The sequence below is a fragment of the Salvia splendens genome, chromosome 16 (genome assembly GCF_004379255.2).
Source record: "Salvia splendens isolate huo1 chromosome 16, SspV2, whole genome shotgun sequence".
NCBI classification, from domain to species: domain Eukaryota; kingdom Viridiplantae; phylum Streptophyta; class Magnoliopsida; order Lamiales; family Lamiaceae; genus Salvia; species Salvia splendens.
Genome location: NC_056047.1, coordinates 14,540,907 through 14,561,794, shown reverse-complemented (window position 1 = coordinate 14,561,794; position 20,888 = coordinate 14,540,907). Strand labels below are relative to the sequence as shown.

The 20,888-nt window shown below is 42.5% G+C and overlaps 2 protein-coding genes across 2 annotated transcripts; both read left to right on the top strand.

Annotated features, from left to right (window-relative positions):
• The first annotated feature begins 16,398 nt into the window (after window positions 1-16,398).
• Window positions 16,399-19,441, top strand: LOC121770886 (bifunctional UDP-glucose 4-epimerase and UDP-xylose 4-epimerase 1-like). The gene is made up of 9 exons (XM_042167669.1): window positions 16,399-16,943; window positions 17,049-17,098; window positions 17,186-17,321; window positions 17,822-17,923; window positions 18,024-18,251; window positions 18,479-18,560; window positions 18,676-18,758; window positions 18,855-18,946; window positions 19,035-19,441. The coding sequence occupies exons 1-9, from the start codon at window positions 16,752-16,754 to the stop codon at window positions 19,117-19,119; spliced, it is 1,050 nt and encodes a 349-aa protein (XP_042023603.1). The 5' UTR covers window positions 16,399-16,751; the 3' UTR covers window positions 19,120-19,441.
• Window positions 19,442-19,816: 375 nt separating this feature from the next.
• On the top strand, window positions 19,817-20,878 carry LOC121770226 (CASP-like protein 4A4). Its single transcript, XM_042166996.1, has 3 exons — window positions 19,817-20,052; window positions 20,381-20,516; window positions 20,613-20,878. The coding sequence occupies exons 1-3, from the start codon at window positions 19,817-19,819 to the stop codon at window positions 20,796-20,798; spliced, it is 558 nt and encodes a 185-aa protein (XP_042022930.1). The 3' UTR covers window positions 20,799-20,878.
• The last annotated feature ends 10 nt before the right edge of the window (window positions 20,879-20,888 follow it).

Sequence of the window (20,888 nt, the reverse complement as noted above, 5' to 3'; positions counted from 1 at the left end):
CCCTTTGGAAATAGTGTTTACTTTTTACTACCTACCTATTTTCTTATACAAGCCCTGCAAATTGGACTCCTCTAATAGTAGGAGAGATTTCACAGTTTTTGTTTGTGGTATCCAACTTCATCGTTTTTTTTAGTCATTAGTTAACCTATACTTACATTATTTGTTCGGGCATGTGATAATTCAAGCTCTTCGGCTGTGCACGGAGGGTGCTGTTAATAAGAGGGGTAAAAACACATGAAAAGAAGGGAGTACTACAAATTTATAGGAATGAGGAGAAAAAACACAAGGGGCTTGATATGTATAGTTGAAAATGCGCAACACTTTCACGCAGTGTTGTTAGGGTCGCGGGGCGCCCCGGGGCAATGAGGGGGACCCCGGGTCGCGGGGCGATGGGGCGACGGGGCGAGAGACCCACGAATCGGGGCGCCAGAATAGCCGAATGATGATTATATTTGTGTCTCTTTTATAAGTTTGTTGTTTGAATGTTTATCACATCAAATAAATCTACATACATCATTACTCCATCTCACATCTGAATATGGACCCACGAATCAGCGCGTACTATTAGCCTAATTAAGCTATATCTATACTTTTAATACAGGTTAATGAAATACATTGTGTGAAAAAGACTTCTTGGTGTGAAAGTACCATTTTTTAGATTATTTATCATTTATGTAGTAATATTTAAAGGTATTTAATCAATATAATGAATATTTTAATTAAAAAAAAACTAAAATTTTTACTTTTCTAACTTGTAGAGTGGGTAAAAAAAGAATTATTGAGTAATAAAATAACTGCAATAACTAATGCATTGGAATTGATACAGACTCTAACTTGAGTGGGTGAATAAGAATTAATAATTTAATTAGACTAACCTAGTGGTTTAAAAACTAATTAATTAATCTAGGGAAATATCAAAAAGTGGGTCGCAGAGATGATGAGGCTGAGAAAACAATTACTTAATCTTGAATAGAGGAAAAGGTGGATTAAATAATGAATGCCTCGATTCTCTACCCATTAAAGCACATCTCCATTTTCAAAACCCAAAAAATTTTGTTAACACAATGAATGCCGTCGCCCCCACCGCCCAACTGCGCCCCAACTGCGCCCCATGAATCTCGCTCGACTCACCCATGTCGGGGCGAAGCCGGTCTCGACCTGAGCGCCCCACGCCCCGAGCGCGCTCGGGTCACGTTTTTAACAACACTGCTTTCACGTGACCAAACAAGCATTTTTATCACATTTTCGAACACGTGTAAATGTGTGATCGTTTCGCGTTTCTCCCAAAATTGGATGACAAAAACAAGGTGGCCCATTAGACTATGGGTGTCGTTAGCTCCGATGCAACCCAATAAGGCCTAACTCAAACCTCACATGTTAAGGAAATTGTCAATTCGAACACAAACCCGACCTGTTACCCTCAAATCTGAACACGACCCAAATCCATTAACGACACAATATAATATGAGTTGACACGACACGATAACAATCCGAACCATACATTACATGATTAAACCTAATTTTTAAACTTGATTTACGCGATAAGAATCCATTTTCCACAATTTAAACCTGATTTACAAGAAATTTGTAAAGCATAATTTATTTTAAAAATAATAACAATAATGAAAATATTTCTTAATGGGCTATCCGTATCCTACTTGCATCCAACCCAAACCCAACCCGAAATTTTCGGGTTCTTAACAGGTCAACCCAATAAGGATACAAATCCAATGACGCCAGATCCAAACTCATTATTTTCGTGCGGATTCGTGTCGGCCGTCGGGTAAAAAATTTTCAAGTCCTACCATTTGAGAACCTATATTCCAAATTGGACGCAAATAACACAAGGCTTTTTAAAAAAGTTGTACTTCTATGGAATTAACGTATACAATTTGAAAATTAATGTATGTCACTTTTTATTCTATAAAATTAGACATTATTTCTCTTTTGGTTTATCCCATAAATATAATTTGCTTCTATTTTTGAACTTTTCTCTCTCTAATAAAGTAGGACTTATTTTTCACTAACAATACTCCAATTAATTTTTTATATCTCTCCTACTTTATCAATTGTCTATTAAAATATGTGTAATTCTAAAAATATTTATTTTTATGTAACAGACAAAGTATAACATCCTCCGATACATGCTTGATTTCGTGAGGTGAAATATTAGCAACGTATGAATCTAACTTCATTTAATACAGAGTGAACTTCATAAATGATCATTGATTTTTCAATTTCGCACAATAATAGTCCTTGGTTTTTCTATAGCATTTTTTGTACCTCGTGACAAAAATAACTCTATGTACCAAGCATGTGATTTTTGGGCCATGGAGGGTATTTTAGGAAATTTTAATTAAATAGTACTCCCTTCATCCGTGAATAGAAGTCACATTTATTTTTGGCACAAGTTTTAATTAATGTTAAGAAAAGTGGGTGAAAAAAGTTAGTAGTTGGGGTCCCACTTGTCTAGACTATTAGTTTTAAGAGCATCCACAATAGCGCCTAGCGCACCGCTTAGCCGAGCGCCGGCGCTAGGCGGTGCGCTAGGCGGTCTATTGCAACCGCCTAGCGGTTTCCGGATTTAAAAACCGCCTAGCGCTCGGCGGTTCCGTGGCGCTAGGCGGTGCGCTGGGCGATCCGCTCGACGCTATTGCAGCGTCCGGATCGCCTAGCGCACAACCTAGCGCGAATTTTTTTTTCCGAAACACTATATATACGCGCCTTGCACGTCATTTTCATTCGCACCACTTGTTTTAACGAGTACTCTCTCGATCTACATTTCTGTACAAGATCAACAACGGTAAATGGATCTCAACAACGAGCCTACTTCAGGGAGTAGCGGGTCTCAAGCTCAAACTCCCCTGGTCCCCATGGGAAGTGGATGGAGTCAGATGCCACCATACTACAACATGTACCCGTGGCAGCAGATGATGCCTGGGATGCCAGCCGGGGGGAGTCCGCCGGGGGGGTTTCAGGCGATGCCGGAGTGGGCACCCAGTGCCCAGATGATGTCGGGGTGGGCACCCGGGATGCAGATGATGCCCGGGGGGTACAGGCGACGCAGGGGACGCCGGGGGGGGGGGTAGCGGCGACGGGGGGATCCCCGGTGACACAGGGGACGCCGGGGGACGTCTATCGCCCCAGTTTCGATTTTTCGACCGGTTCGTCGCACACATCAACGGTGGCGCAGCCGTTGCCCCAATTTGATACTTTCTCCTTCGATGAATTGGGGTTAGATCCTCTCGGTGTTCCGGATACTCCCGTTCAAACGAGGGGCGCAGGGCGGGGTCGTGGCGCCCCAAAGAAGAAAAACAAGGAAAAGAGGGTCGGCGAGTCCTCGCAGCCGGGTGAGGACGACAGCTCGGTACGGAGGAGGTGGACGGACGCGGAGAACGTCGCGCTGGCCAAGGAGTGGGTGAGTGTTTGCGACGATCCTCTCGTCGCGCTAGCAGCAGCCTACCAGAGGTTTTACCCGGAGGGGAGGCGATGCACCGGGGAGGATTGCCGGAAGGGGTGGGACCGAATCAGGGCTGCGGTCTCCCGATTTTCGGGCTTGTACACCAACGCCCTCCGCATGATGAGCAGTGGCCAAACGGAGGAAGACTGCAGGAGGATAGCGGAGAAAGCCTTCCCCCTGAAGGGGGTGTATAAGGACTTCACCTACTGGAACTGCTATCTTGTGCTGAACGACTCCTAGAAATTCTGAGTAGGTGTCGACGCTGGCTGGCCGAAGAAGCAACGACTGAACTATACCGGTGATTTCAGCGGCAGCAGCGGTGGTTCCCACAACCTCCCCGAGACGACCTAGGAGGTCCCGACCCCTCATTCGTTCGCTCGTCGAACTCGCCCGATTGGGCACAGGCGGGCTCGACGGGAGGCGAGAGGGGTCGTCGGGGGTTCCCAGGAGGTCCAGTCGGCATCCCCCTTGGCCAATCCACAGCGGATCTCAAATTCTTCGCGCGTCAACAAACGCGCGCTCAGATGGTCAAGACGATGGCCGAATGGCGGGCGGCGGTGGACCCCGTGGAGAAGAGTTTGCTTCAAACATTGCTCCTGAGCATGCAGAAGGATTTGAAGGCGGCACGGAGGGAAGCCACCGGGGGTAGAGGCGGCGGCGGCGACGGAGGGGAGGCGATGGTGACGACGGAGGCGGTGGCGATGGTGCCGACAACGACGGAGGAGACGACGACGGAGACGACGACGGAATTATTGTACTTTTTTGTTAATTATTGTAATTTTTTTAAATTATTGTACTTTTTTTAAATTATTGTACTTTTTAAAATTTTAATAGTATTATTAATGTTTCCGTATATGTCTCGTAAATTAAATTCCGTATATTGTGTGATTGTTAATTATTTCATTTTTATATAATTGTTATTAGTGATGTGGCTATTGATGTGGCTGGGCTATTTATGATGTGGCTAGGCTATTGCTGGGCTATTTATGATGTGGCAGGTGGATTTTTAGTGTTGATGATGTGGCAGAAGGAGTTTGTGGCTAGGCTATGGCTGGGCTATTGCTGGGCTATTCCTATTGTAGATGCTCTAAATGAAATGTTAGTGAAATAAGTTAGTGGATTGTGAGTGATACTAATATTTATGGTAAAAATTGAAAGTAGATAATAATAATAATAATAATAATAATAATAATAATAATAATAATAGACGGATAAAAATGACAAATGGACTAAAAATGTGGGACGGATATTAACTTGATTTGAATAGGTTGTTTCAAGTCTACAACACCTTGTTCAATATAGTTTCGAATAAGCTTTGTAGTAGATTGTTGCATCTTGTAATAAAAAGCCCACATAATTCTCATAATAACTAGTGTCAAATTGTGTTAGGGTTTAAGATGAACTAATCCCCTAATTAGCCAACTAGTGGTTAGAATGGAAGTAGGCATGTGTTGTTGAGCAATGGATAGTAGGAGTAAAAGAAATAAACCTAGTTGGAGTTGTAGGTTCTTGGACGTGCCAAGATGAATGAGATAATAAGTTGTACTAGTATTATTTCTCAGTGACTTAGATTAGATTGACTTCCAATTTATAGAATATTAACTATAAACTTAATATAGATAAAGATTGTATAAAGATACGGATATAAAAGGTTTGCTAAATTAAATAAAATTAACAAGACATGTTTGAGATTCGCAAGATTTGGTGGCTCGAGGGTCCTATCAACTCCACCACCGAAAAAAGAAAAAAAAAACATTTTAGGGCATCCTTAACGCCGCGAGCCAGACCGTACTTGAGTCCCGGCCCGCGGCCTGTAGCGTTGGAGGGAGGGAGTTGCGGCTCAGGTCGCGCCCGAGGACGGGGAAGAGTACCGGGGCAGCGCACGGATGCGTCCCGGTCCGGCGTTGGAGGCTCCAGGGACGCGCCTGGTTGCGGCCCGACCTAGGGTTATGGGGTGTTCAGGCCGGACCCGAACCCCCAACTTTTTATTTTTAAAATTTTTAAATTTTGCTTATTTTTATATCATTTGTTCAACATTCTTCCACCAATTTCTCACTTTATTCTGCCTCTATTGACTCTATTTATTTCTAGGACTTGTAATTTTTAATTTCTAGAGTTTGTAATTTTTATTTTCGACTGAACAATGAATTTTTCATTTTTTAATTGTCCAGCGCCTTTTATTTTACTAACAAAATAGCTTGTAGTTGTGAATAGTGCAATTTACTAGTTGTGGTCTGGATGAGGTCTGCAGGGTAATAGGAATTGTGGCATGACACAGAAAATTAGGGAAATTTGACATGGAAGGGACTTGAAACCTGAATTTGGGCTGGGGTTAAGGATGCCCTTATCCTCAACGTGGCATATAATGAGTAAGCCACGTTGTTCTTGGATATTTCATCAAACACCTTAGACTATCTCCATCTGTGACCCTCACCCAACCCAACCCCAATCAACTTTTTAATAAAATATTTGATGTGTAATTTTAGGTCTATCAAAACAAAATAATTTGCACTCAAGTTCAATTAATTAACACAAATATTACCATTTCACTGCAAGATTACAGCTTCGTGTGTAGTAATTTAAGGTGTCGATCCACAGGGAAGGTAAGTTTGTTTAACTTCATATAAAATAATAAACATTAAAGATGTAGGGTTTTGATTGGAGAAAGATTTTAAATGTAAAAGAAACAAAGTTTAAATTTCTAATTAACACAAGAGAGACGAAAGTTACTCCAAATAATTGTAGACAACAAGAGGATTTTTCTTATATATTCGATTCTATCTCACAACATTCGGGACAATTAAAAGCAAACTAAGGTGTAGGCACTATACATGATAGAGGTTAAGATAGATAACTAGGGTTTTCGATTTCTGTCATACAGAAATCGTTGATTTCTTGAGTTCTACCCGTCGGAATTCGTTCCAGTTTGTTTCATTGGATTCCTCGTGTCTTGTTCTTGATTTCCACCATTTTATTTTAGATTTTAATGTTTTTTAGGGCTCTTGTCGTCGTTTTCATCAAATCTGGTGCGTCGTCGAGTTTGTTCACGGTTTCAGGCGATCGGCCGCCCATTCCGACGAGGTCGCGCCGTGGTTGTGTCGGGGGGGTCCGGTGGGGTCAGGTGCTGGGTGGGCGCCGGGCGGTAGAGGCATGTGGCGGCGCTTATTAGGGTTGTGGTAGGATTTGCATTTTTCTTTTTCTTATTTTCCGTTCACCAGAGCTGGTTTGTCCGACTAACTCCGGTCTGGTCAGGTCTGGTCTGTGTCGGGTTTTGAGAGGTGAGCGGGTTGGGGGATATCATCGTTTATTGGTTGTCGACGCATTAAGCGTGTGGCGACTAGGGTTTTTTGGCGGGTTACTTAATATCTATGGTTTCCGCCATGGTCGCTCCTCATGGTGGGAGGGACGATCGCGGCGGTGGTGTGGCAGAGATGGAGGAGAAGGAAACGTGGGTGGTTGATTGTGATGAGAAGCTCGCCGGCGAAGAAACTCTCCAAACTGCCGGGGGGCGTGGTTGATCAAATTTCACCGTCGGAGTTGCTCGGTGACTCGGGAGAGGGATTGAAGCCGATGGCGGAAGAAGATAGGAGCTTGGTTGTCGCCAAACTTTGCGATACACCAGGTGATCTGAAAGCTCCCACTTTGGACATGGAATCGTTGAATACTACCATGTTAGATCATGAAGTACATGCTAATATTGACTTGGCGGAATCACGTGTACTACAAGTTGCAAATTTCGAGATCAGCCGAGTCAAATCAACCGTGGCGGGCTCAGGATCAATTGAAAGACATTTTGGTACGTGGGAAAAGATAGAACTAATCCTAGCATCCATCCCGGGGGGGCTAAGAACGCACCCATACCTAGGCCGACTTCTAAACTAAAGGTACGCGACTTTTGAAAAACCCATACCTAAGAAAGCCTAAATATTAACCCATCCTCCATCCACACATCACCCAAACTTCGAAAAAACATACTCAACCCCAAAACTAGCCAACTTCTTTTGCCTTCTTTCGAGCCATCTCCTACAACAAAATTGCCAAAACACTCTACTACTTCCCAGCCCTCTCGGCCATCAAAGAACACCCGCAATCTCAAACCCTCCTCCCAGAACCATAAGACCAAAAAGAAAGACATTCCTCCCACCCCCTCCCCAGAATGGATGGCGATGATGGATCGCTCTCTGATACAGGAACCTAGCCAAGAAGGCTCATCCCGTACTTCACAGGGATCTGGGAAAGATAAGCCAAATAAAACCATGGCGGATGTGCTTAAGGGCGGGCAACCAAAGATAGCGAATGTACCTTTCATCTTGGACCCCAATAAAGTGAAACAAAGGGGGACGGCATCCCAGGAAAACGGTATTCCTTGCCTCCAATTACCTGATACTGATAACAATGAGCTTGCAGATCGCATGGGGCTCGCCCTGATTGGAAAGTTCTCACACTCCATCCCAACCCCGCACTCGATCCGCAATGCCCTGTCAAACTTCTAATTAAAAGGTACGCTAACCTGGAACTTTATTAGTGCCAAGCATATCCTCATCACCCTGTCTGAGATAGATGATTATGTGAAAGTTTTATGTGGAGCTAGTAATAATAATACTTGGTTTATTGAGCATCACCCGATGAGAATGTTTAAATGGACTCCTGATTTTTATCTTTATTTTGAGACTCTCATTGCTGCTGTTTGGTGCAATTTGCATGCATTACCCATTCATCTCTTTGAGGAATCTATATTATTTTCCATTGGTAAACTGTTCGGTGAGCCCATTCAGATTGATCATAGCACTATCACACGTGCACGTTTGTCATATGCACGCATTTGCATTGAAATAGACATCTCAAAGCCAGTCCCAGAAAAATGTATACTTCGACTTGGGGGAAAAGATGTGACTTTGCAGGTGAGATGGGATAAGATCCCACATTACTGTTCGGCCTGCAAGCATGTTGGCCACTCAGAGGACCAGTGCTATGCATTTGGGAAGAAACCGGCACCACCCAAGAAGGATTACTCCAGACCGGCACAACAAAAGCACAATGACATGAGAGGTGAGCAAGGGGATCAGCCACGGGGAAAGCTACCAGTCGTGCAGACAGAGGCAGAATCGGGTTGGAACCGTGTGGGTAAAAGAGGCACTTTTTTTAGGAATCCAGCATCGCAGGAACAGGATAAGGAAGTGCAGTCAACAAGGTATGAATACAAAGTGGTGACAAGCCGAAAAGACAACCACGGTACCAACCTTCAGCTTCGAGAGTCTATTTTTGCCTCTAACTCGGGCATGCTTGACCAACACCCATCTGATAAGGGTAAGAGAATGAAGAAGAGAAGCCCAGAGAGCAGAGCGAGGTATAGAGAGCGAAGGAGGTTGAGGAGGCTAGAAGAGGTTGAGGGCCGAGCCGTGTCAGAGACTAAGGGATCGGAGTTCGAGACGGATGATAGGGGGAGCCGCAGAGCAGACCTAGATCTCTCTCACCTATATTTAGAGGGAGACGTTTATCTGACCACGAGGACTACACGGGACTTGGAGTGCACAGTAACAGATTTGATATTTTGGAGGATGATGATCTTGAGACAGAGTCGTCCATGGCTTTGGTTTTGCATGACGAAACTGCAGACGCTCAGATTATTCACAAGGCCAGAAGAGCAAAGGGGGTACTGAATGAGGCTGCCAGTAATGGGAGCTTACCGATGGAGTTTTCCAGCGATGGGGATCGGCGCCCCATGATTAAAGCACCGATGAAGAAAGTGAGGGTTTCCACCTCGCGCACAACCTGATTTTTTTCCTCATGACGAGCCAGTTCCTAGTGTGGAACGGGCAGGGTGTGGCAAACGTCCGCACTAAAAGACATCTCAGATATCTGATTCGATAACACAAGGTTTTGTTTGCAGCAGTGATTGAACCACAGAGGACGCCGCCAGCTTTAGGGAGGAACTTCCAGGGCCTTCGGTTTGCGGGAACCAATGAAAGTGGTCATATTTGGATTCTTGCCCATGAGGATTGGACAGTGGAAGTGGTAGACGACTCGAGACAGGCTTTACACGCTAAGGTCTCTGTCGCAATCTTCTCTTTCCCGATCTACATCACCATAGTCTATGGGAGACATACGAGAGAGACAAGACAGACACTTTGGGAAAAGTTAGGAGACATCTTGCTAGCTATGGAGGGAAGGTCATGGCTAGTGGGAGGAGACTTCAACATGTTCCTGACCAATGAAGAGAGACAGGGGAGTGACACAGACAGACACAGAGACATGATGGAGTTTGCAGATGTTATTGCAGAGTGCCAGGTGATTGACCCAGGTTTTGATGGACCGATCTTCACGTGGCATGGGGGGACTTTGGGAGAGGTTAGACCGCATCTTGATTGGAGAGCATTGGGCATCAGTCTTCGCAACTACCCGAGTGACACATCTGGTGAGATTCAGCTCTGATCATACCCCTCTTTTGATGAGATGCCAATTTTCTGTCCAGATCGCGAGACTGGCTTTCAGATTTCAGAACATGTGGGTACGGCATGAAACTTTTAGGGGCGAGATTGCCAGAGTATGGGAGGCAGAAACAGGGTATAATGGCATGATGAACCTCCAACTCAAGCTTATTAGGATTAAGAAGTTCTTAAAGGTCTGGTGGAACAAAGAAGTGCTTGGCAACATCCTCCAGAACCTAAAGGGTGCAGAACAGGCAGTTCTTGAGGCACAGATCCTATATGACAGTGACCCGACACTAGCACATAGAGTGGAATTCAGTAGAATTTCTGCAGAGCTCATCGTCACGGCAAAGATGGAAGAAGAATTCTGGAGACAAAAAACGGTTATCAAATGGGCGGCAGATGGAGAGAGAAACTCCAAATTCTTTCATGGATGGGTCAGACAGAAGAAAGTTAACTCAAGGATACACACGGTCGAGGTTGGGGGACAGTCACTGACGGAAGAGGCAGAGATTAGGAAGTCGGCAGCAGCCTTCTTTCAGCAGCTTCTGACATCGGACGTCGGGGACCTTGCACAGCCCGATCTTTCTCTCATACATACATTGCCAGATTTGGTTGATCAGGAGGCTCTATGCTCGCAGCCGTAGGAGAAGGAGGTTAAGGATGCAGTTTTTGGGATCAGTGGCGATAGTGTGTCCGGACCGGATGGATTCACTTCGTTGTTCTTCCAGCACTGCTGGGACACTGTGAGGAGTGATGTGATTGCAGCAGTCGGGGACTTCTTCAGTGGGGAATTTATGCCCAGAAGTTTCACGGCGACCATGATCGTTCTCATTCCGAAGAAGCCTAATCCAGTCACGTGAGGAGATTTTAGACCGATTAGCCTCTGCAATGTTACGAACAAGATCATCACAAAAGATCCTAGCTTTGAGACTTGCACCTCTACTACCCCTTGTCATTTCACCGAATCAGAGTGGGTTCATCAAGGGCCGCCTGCTTAGTGACAAAGCTTTCTTGGCCCAAGAGTTGATACATGACCTGGGGAAGGAACTCTCGAGTAGAGGGAGATCGCCCAATCTGGCTCTCAAGCTGGATATGACAAAGGCGTATGATAGAGTCCAGTGGCCTTTTTTGCTCCAGGTCTTGGAAAAGATGGGATTCTCAACAGCCTGGGTGGGTATGATTAGGAGATGCATGTCATCATGCTGGTTCTCTGTTCTGGTGAAGGGCGGTCTGGCAGGCTTCTTTCAGTCCTCCAGGGGGCTGAGACAAGGGGATCCACTATCACCTTCGCTCTTTGTGTTGGCGGCAGACTACCTCTCGAGATGTCTCGACAGACGGATCAAGGGGGATAGAGAGATGGTCTACAGATGCCAAAAAAAGGCCCCCGTTATCACCCACCTCTCCTGCGCGGATGACATCATTATTTTCTCGAGGGCTCACAGAGAGGCGGTAGAGAAGTTGGTTGGATGCCTGGATCACTACATAGCCGTGTCTGGTCAGATGGTGAACAATGGGAAGACATAGTTCTATTTGGTGGATGAACACGTGGAGTTTGCTAGCATTGTGGAGGAGGTTGGAGGATTTCAGAGAGGGGTGATGCCTTTCACATACCTTGGGGTCCCGATCTTCAGAGGAGCGAGGAGGGCAGATCATCTTTTGTCCCTTAGGCAGAAGCTGATGGACAAAATCCACAGTTGGTCCCACCGACATCTTGCTTTTGGGGGCCATCTTGCTCTGATTAAGAGCACGTTAGCCGCCATCCCGCTACACATCTTACAGGTCATGAACCCTCTGCTTGGCTTTCTGGAGGAGTTGGAACAAATACTGGCTAGATATTTTTAGGGCACAGTTGGAGAGAAGAGGAAGCTGCACTGGATCTCTTGGAGACAGATTTGCCTACCTTTTGATGAGTGTGGCTTGGGTATTCACCGCTTCAGGGAAGTGGCAATGACTCTTGGGTTCAAGTTGTGGTGGAGACTTCTTGCTCATGACTCTCTCTGGGCACATTTCATGATCCAGAAGTACAATATCCTAACATGTCATTTGCATACATCTCCTTGCTGGTCGTATGATAGTCCTACTTGGCTATGTTTGCGTCGTATTTGGTCATACATGCATGATTATATTCGTTGGTCCTTGGGGGAGGGGAAGATCAGTTTCTGGGATGATGTCTGGCTTGGGGCTAGCCCTATCCGGAGTCTGTGCATCCCGGAAAATGATCCTCCTCAATCTTAGGACGTTGCATCATATTGGCATGAGCATGCATGGGATGAGGATATCTTGCATTGTTTGTCTTTCAGGTTTGGCGTACCTCCCGATGTGATAGACCAGATCAGAGCCACGCCGATCAAGTTGGGGGCGAAGGATGTGAGGCGGTGGAGTCTGACTAGCCATGGCGAGTTCTCTGTGACCTCAGCCTGGGAGAGCATCCGGACTAGATTGCCGAAGAGGGAGATTTTAGGGCTTATTTGGAATCAGGGGTTGACCCCTACCATCTCGGTGTTCATTTGGAGGTTACTGTTTGGTAGGCTGTCGGTGGATGAGAAGTTGCAGAGGAGGGGAATTGAGTTAGCGTCTAGGTGTCATTGTTGTAGGTCTCCTTCGGTCGAGTCTCTCAGTCATGTCTTTTTTTCGAGTCAGTCGACGGTTTCTGCATGGGAGTATTTCGATGCCTGGTTTCCTTCCTCGCACACACCGATTCACACGAGCACTAATATTGCAATTAGACTAGGTCACTGGCGGAGGTCTTCTTTCCAGAGGGCTCCCGCCATGCATATTAGTTTTCTTGTTCCTTGTTTGATTGCTTGGTTTCTTTGGATGGAGAGGAACGGCTGCAAGCATGGCAGTCGTCCTTTTCGTCATTCACATGTTATTTGGCAGGTCACTCATCATCTGCATGTGCTTGTTCAGGCCGGTAGGATCACCTCGACTCATTGGAGGGGATGCTTGTCGTCGGTTGATTTCATGTTTTTCTCCCCCAGACAGCGTATTCTGCGGTCGCTCATGGTCTTATGGCATCCCCCTGATGCACCTTGAGTGAAGCTGAACACAGACGGTGCCTTCTCTACATCGACACTGGCGGCGGGGGAGGGAGGATTGGTCCGGGGTTCTGATAGAGGCCTTCTGCGGGCCTTTTGTGCTCCAATAGCTGCATCATCGAGCTTTGAAGCCGAGCTTTTGGCTCTTATTTGGGGCTTGGAGATGGCTATGGAGATTTCTACTCACATTTGGATAGAGCTGGACTCAGCGGCTCTAGTTAGTTTGTTGTCATCTGGACACCTTAGCTCTGCGGATTTTAGACATCATATGGCTTTGATCCGGAGCATGACAGCTCAGCGGCATGTTCGATTCTCACACATCTACAGAGAAGGAAACCGGGCTGCTGATTTTCTGGCAAGTAGGGGGTACAGACCCCTGCCTTGACATACTTTGATCCAATCTCTGCGCCTCGGTACCTGAAGGTGCTAGTTAGGATGGACCAGTTGGGATATCCCAACTTCCGTTTCCGACATAGAGATGTGGGTTGAACTTTTTACTCCTTTGGTGGTTGGTTTTGATCTTGTTTCTTTTTCCTTCTTGTATATTTAGTTAGTTTTTTTACATCTTGATAGCATGGAGGATCTCGACTTGTGGGACCTCTACTTTCACTTTCATGTTCTTGTTTGGTTCTTAGTCACTTTCGGGCTAAGAGCATGTTTTTGGAACATTACATTTTGATTTTTTTTAAAAAAGCTATGCATAAAAAAAATGTGTAGGCACTATACATGCTAAACACAAATGGTCAAAGAATAGCTAAACACATATTCTTAAAATCAAGTTCCACAATTCTAAAAATCCTACGGAAGTGCGAGATTCAAAGAAAATATGCTCAAAATCCATTACCAATTTGTCATCTAAACGAATCTACTTGATAATCCCTTGGTCCGTCTTAATTCAAGCTAAAGAAACATTAAATTAAGATTAATGAATTATCACCAAAGATGCACCTTAAGCAATACTTTCTTTTAATGAACAAGTAGCAAAGACGAACACGAGATAGAAACAGACATAAGATAAATCATGAAATTAACTTGTCTAACAACATGTTTGGAGCAACAATGGAGTTCTTAGCCTATCATAATTAAACTAGGAACAACAATATTGAATGAAACCATGGATCAATTTCGGAGAAGTTGAGGATGATGAATTGTTGAAGTTCTCTTCTTTGCAAAATTAGTCTCCAGCACTTCACGCCAAGTGCTCCCAATCTATTTCTCCAAATTCCCTCAAGCAGCTCCTTCAATATCTCCAATTAATTTCTCCCCCTTAGTTCCTAATTCTTCCTCTTCTTCAGATGCCTCCTTCTCTCTCAATTTTCTGCTAAAATCGTCTCCCTCTATTCTCTCTTTCTTCGTCTCCTTTTGTTCCAAAGCAACCACCCCCAATTTGCACAACTTCCCTCTTTAAACATGAAACTGCCGTTTAACAGCTACCCGGGCAGGTGGATTTTGAAACAAAAAAATCACCCGGTCATGTGATAGAAATTCTACCCATTCTGGACTCCTTACGCCTTCCGAATCTTACCCGCCCGGGTGTATTTGTTGGTGCAAAACTCACCCGGGTGGGTGGTAAGCACTGGAGTCTCCACGCCTTCGAGAATTGGACCGGACGGGCGTTGCGATGTATGCACGACATATGTGGCTTAGTAGCTTTGCTGTGTGAAATGACAGATAGTGATTCTGTTTGGAGCATTGAGCGTGCATTTCCGGCGGGTCTCCGGCGAGATTCTGTCGTCCGCGCTGCTGTTGTACTGAATTTTGAGTTAAAACGCAGTGCACACCAATTGTTTGGTGAAATGCCTCAAAGAGAATTCTGTACTTGTCTTTTACGTACATAGCACACCAAGTGTTTGATGGAATGTTTAAGTGAGCTCCAATAAGTTTTTTACATCCTAAATTTCGATGAAAACATCGATTTGATAATTTACATAAAAATGTGTAGCACTAAGGGGAAAAATATAGAAAAAATGCTTCGCATCAATATTCATTTCTCTATCCTCCACATACATAACCCTCACTCAATTCAACCCCATCAACTTTTTTACTTCCATTAGTGACCCAACCCAACCTAATAAAATATTTTCTTTTTCATATACTCCCTCCGTCCCTGATTAATTGTCACTCTTTGACCGGACATGAGTTTTAAGAAATGCAAAGAAAAGTTGGTTGAAAAAGTTAGTGGAATGTGAGATCCACTTTTTTATATTGGTTTCATAATAAAATGTGAGTGAAGTGAGTTAGTGGAATATGGGACCTACTTACCATTTATGATAAAAATAAAGTGTGACAATTGTTGAGGGACGGTCCAAAATGGAAAAGAGTGACAATTAATCGGGGACGGAGGGGTATTTTATATTAATACTTTGATTTATAATTAATTTAAATATATTAAATAATATCTAAAAATTATAATAAAAAGTATATGATTCAAATTTAAAATAGAAAATATTAGATATTCAAATAATTAAAGCACAATATAATAATAAATTACACACATTAAAAAATACAATACGATAATAGAAATAAACAAACTAAAATACAAATGGAAATAAACAAACTAAAATACAAATGAAGAGTGAAAAAAAAGCTACCTTAAACAAGATAAACATTAGTACATATTTAATTGTTTGTGCCAAATTTAATCTAAATGTGCTAAAACATGTACATAAATAAAGTAGTGATTAATCAATAATTAATAGTAAATAAAAAAAGTAAAAATAATAATATATTGAGCCAATACAAAATAGACATGTGTCCTTTGCCCTCCCCTTTATGTTGGGTCGGCTGACAAGCCCCCAAATTGAAGGTTGGGTTGAGTTATTTAATTTTTTACTTTATTTTTATTTCTTTCTATTTTGTCTTATGTGTTTGCTCCTATCTCAAAGTCACCGATGATGGGTGGTCTTAAATGTTGCCCAAATTTGATAATCAATAATGTAGCACCTTCATCCGTTTGTTTAATACTCCCTCCGTCTCATGTTACTTGAGGCGTTTCTTTTCGGCACGGGATTTAAGAAAGTTGTGTTTAGTGAGTTAAATAAAGTAGATGAGGGAATAAAGTAAGAGAAATAAGAGAGAGTAAAGTAAAAGAAAGAATAAAGTAGGTGTGATTAGATGTTTTGTTTTTAGCCAAAAAGAGAAATGACTCAAGTAACTCGGGACAACCCAAAAAGGAATACGACTCAAGTAACTTGGGACGAAGGGAGTATAGTATTTTGGAGCCTATTGTGGATGAGCAAAAATCAAAAACTCTGGGATCATCTCTAGAGAATGGAGTGTCGTCCATATCTTGATTATTATCTTCAAGTTTCTATCTTGTGTAATTTTATTATCTATATCCCTTCATTGACTGATTATGTTGCACGTTCACTAGACCACTGCATCCGGTTGAACTGCTGTTTGCAAAACACAAATTCAGCTTATAACACACAATTTGAAAACAATTGTCATGCGATTTTATTTTAATTGGGATTGTGATTCGTGAGGCGAATTGAGAGGCTGGGACGTTGGATGTTGCTAGTAAGATAAATAGTTTTTAATTTTTTGAAGAGTGGATATTTCCGTTTTTCAATTTCAACAGAATACTAGTAATTCTCTCATATGATTGGTGATATAGATCATTCGTGAGAAACGAAGCAACTTTCAATTCGGTACAACTTTATCCGGAATTCCTCTTTTTACTCAAACTCTCATCTATCCTCTGATTGACGCTGACTCATCATCCACACGACACGCTTTTCTATTTAAAATCCCAAATCCTGCAACATCAAGATATGCACGCACACACTAAAAAGGCGCGAGCTTCTTTGATCATATCACAAAATGGGTACGAAAGAAAGGATTTTGGTGACTGGGGGCGCTGGCTTTATCGGCTCACACACGGTGGTGCAGCTGCTCAAAGAGGGCTTCAAGGTCTCTGTCTTAGACAACCTCGACAATGCCGTCGAAGAAGCACTTGACAGAGTCAGGCAGTTGGTCGGCCCCCAACTCTCCAACAATCTCGATTTCCATTTGGTATATTCCAAGTTGCTTTTGAGAAAATATGTTTTATTTTATTCAAAATTAAGATTTTTTTCCTGATAGAGATGCTGCCTTTTGGATGGTTTGTCTTGATTGCAGGGGGATATTAGGAATGTGGACGATCTGGAGAAATTGTTTTCTGAGAGCAAGTAATTATACATTTACTTGGTTTATCTACTTTTTTGTATTTTCTAATGTGTTGTGTGTATAATTGGTAGTTTTAAACTTTTTGGTAGATTAGATGCAGTGATCCATTTTGCTGGGCTTAAAGCTGTTGGTGAGAGTGTTGCTAATCCTATGAGATATTTCGACAACAATTTGGTTGGATCTATCAATTTATACAAAGTCATGGCAAAGTATAACTGTAAGAAGGTATGTTGTTTTACTTGAATGTTGTGAGATATTAGTAGTTAGAAAACTAGTGAAATGGGAAATCCATTTTTAAAGAAGGTTTGGTATAATTTGAAAGGAATGTATGTGTTATAATGTCATCTTCAAATAAGGTACATGATTCATTAGCAGTTGTAATGTGGTTTGTAAGGCAAAGATATGGTGATCTGTCTCTTTTGATAATGCTGACATGATCTACTTGTGGGTTGTCAGTTTTGTGGATTACACATATAACATAACTTAGTCTTATGATATGTGGTTTGGTTAGATGGACTAGTCCCACTCAGGACAATGCCGCGTAGGATTGGTCGTGTTTTATGAGTCTGGTCTTTCCTATGACAAAATCAACAATGTCTTATTTACAAGTCTGCTTTCAACAATGTCGTATTTACTAATTTGCTTTCAGCATATAGCTATATGACTACGAATGAGCTTATCTTTACTCACGCCATTGTTGACATAAGATATGATCTCGTGTGTAGTTGGTGTTCTCCTCGTCTGCAACGGTTTATGGTCAGCCCGATAAAATTCCTTGTGTTGAAGACTTCGAGTTGAAGGCTATGAATCCTTATGGTCGCACAAAGGTTTGTCCCCTTGAGACCACTTGTGATTTCATGATTGAGTCTCAAGAAAATGTTGTCTGAGTTGAGTCCTAAATGAAACATTTTCTTGTTTTTTCATTAGCTCTTTCTGGAAGAAATTGCTCGAGATCTGCAGAAGGCAGACCAAAAATGGAGAATAATTTTACTCAGATACTTCAACCCGGTTGGGGCCCACGAGAGTGGCATGCTTGGAGAGGACCCTAAGGGAATCCCCAATAATCTTATGCCTTATATAACACAAGTGGCTGTTGGTAGATTGCCTGAGCTAAATGTTTATGGGCACGATTATCCCACACCTGATGGTAGCGCGGTATGTAGGATAATCTAATGTAGTATGGGATGTTAACTGCATTTCTTGATTTTAAAAGTTTTCGTACGTGATCCATCGCGTACATTTTTTAGCACAAAAATATATTGTACTACATCTTTAGGGTATCTATGGAAGATTGTAAAACTGCATTGCCGTGTGTCTATTTTGTGTTCTGCTGCACTTATTGTGATTCCTAGATATTATGTTTGATAGTTTCTCCTTAACAGATCCGAGACTACATCCATGTTATGGATTTGGCAGACGGCCATGTGGTTGCGCTGGAGAAGCTTCTGCAGAGCAATGACATAGGTGAATACACTAGTTTATCCATATAAGAAACAACCACATATTACAAGATATTTTTTTGGCATTCAAAATTCCACTTCACCTTATTGATTCATCCAACACGTGTTTTATATTTGAGGTTGCGTTGCCTACAACTTGGGGACTGGCCGTGGCACATCCGTTCTTGAAATGGTGGCAGCTTTCGAGAAGGCATCGGGAAAGGTAAATGCATATCCTGCGCTTTCCTTTGAAAAACATGAAACATGCTATACGTGCTAGACTAGTTTATATACTCGGAACACTTTTCGCTTCTTACAGAAACTTCCTATTAAACTCTGTCCGAGACGACCGGGAGATGCAACAGCTGTTTATGCATCAACAGATAAAGCTGAGAAAGAGCTTGGTTGGAAGTAAGTACCTTACTTCTCTTAGATGTTCACATATAAAATTGCTAGCCATTTTGATCTCTAATCCTATTTTTCTCCACGTGTTTTTTAGGGCAAAATATGGCATCGATGAAATGTGTAGGGACCAATGGAAATGGGCAAGCCAGAATCCATGGGGATACAGGTCCAAGCCTTGATCTGAAGCCAACAAGGAGGTTCTGCTAAGTAAGCTCTCGGCCTGCAGTCACGCGTCGTGTTTTTTGAAAAGATTCTCTTCATTTTACAACGTATTTCTGGGCAAATCTTCCCCTACTCCAAGCTTATTGTATTTTGTATGTTGTTTTTTATAATTTTGCATTAGATGAAAAGAAAAAATCCAAACTAGTAATAAATAGTCATTCATTCTCACAATAAATTGTACTCCACCTTTTTCTTGATTTCTCAGGTTGATAGGTTGATTATTGTAATAATAAGTAATGCAACTGGGGGAATATTCTGTCTTTTTTAGTAGATTAGTAAGTCTACTTTCTCACCTAATACTCTAAAATTTATAGCAGGAACTATTGATCACCAACTAGTAAAAAATTAAGTATAAGCTAAAAATCATTTGTCACAGGTTTACATCAAGTCAATAATTTTAATTCCCTCAATACTTTGCACAGTACTCTGAATCAGCATATGCAAAATATAACCAATCCTAGTAATGTTTTGTATCTGCAGCGTTGACTGTGTTGTTAAACTAATGATTCATGAATGCCAAATTGTGTAATACTAATACAAAAGAAAGAATGTTAGATAAGAAAGTCTGCTATAGAGCTTTGTTTAAGAAAGAGCAGGTAAGCAAAGGAAACAAAATGGAAGAAGGCATGTTGCAGTTATAGAGTGTGGGGATCAATGTCTGGTGTTACAGTCTCTCCGGTTGCAGGGTTCTCACCGGCACAGCCTCCTTTGCCAACACCGTCTCCATTCTCATTCTCCGTGGCCTCCACCAGGTGGAGCTCCAGACCTCCAGTGCAGACCGCGAGCTTCCTCCTTAGGTTTCTCTCTCTCCTTTTCTCCTTTGGCTCTGCTTTCGCCCTGGTCGCACTACCATCAACAAATTCAAAGCTGAAGAAATACCCTGAATTACTGTAAGTTGATTCAGGACAAGTGTGTGTTTGAAAAAGTTTTCACACAGAGATACGAGGTTATTTGCCTCAAAATACACGACTTTTCACCTGTTTTGTTTTCACACATGAATTGTGAAACTTGTCCGAGAATATACCAACTTCACTACTTTGGTTTTTTGGATTTTCATCCCATATCAAAATGAAAATCTTTATTTTTCCACGTTGCTGCTCTGTCAGTTTCGATTTGGAAAGCTAAAACAGTCCAATATTCGTGTAGTTTGAAGTGATGATTCCCCTAATAGCTAAAGATATGGATTTTGACATGAATTATGTGGCTTACTGTGCATAGGTACTGCTTCACTGCAAACATTTTATCAGTGATATATGCTGCCTATCAGATCTTCAAAAATATATGTGATATAGCTCACAGAGGCATATGCATCTCAGACAAGGCATCTGACTACATCAGCTTCTTTTTTGATCAGGTATCACTTTTATTAATATACATGCAAAATAGAAATTGGTTGTGTATTTAAAGGCAACTATCCGTTGTTACGAATGGTAGTGATGTGATGTATCAGTTGGCAGGATATGTGCTTGTTTCAGCATCTTCAGTTGCTGTGCCATCAATCAAACAGATGGAAATTGGAAGTTCAGTTTGGAATGCTTCGGTTGCCTCCGTGTGCTTGTCTTTCGCTTCTTTTATAGTTTATGTACTTGCTGCCTTCCTCTCAGGCTACAAGCTTTGTAAGAGAATTATGTGGTGAATCTTGATCTATTAAGAAGAACCACTAACAACATTCACCTAAATCCATAAAACAAAAACAAGACATGGTTTTATGAGCAAGGCAAGTAGC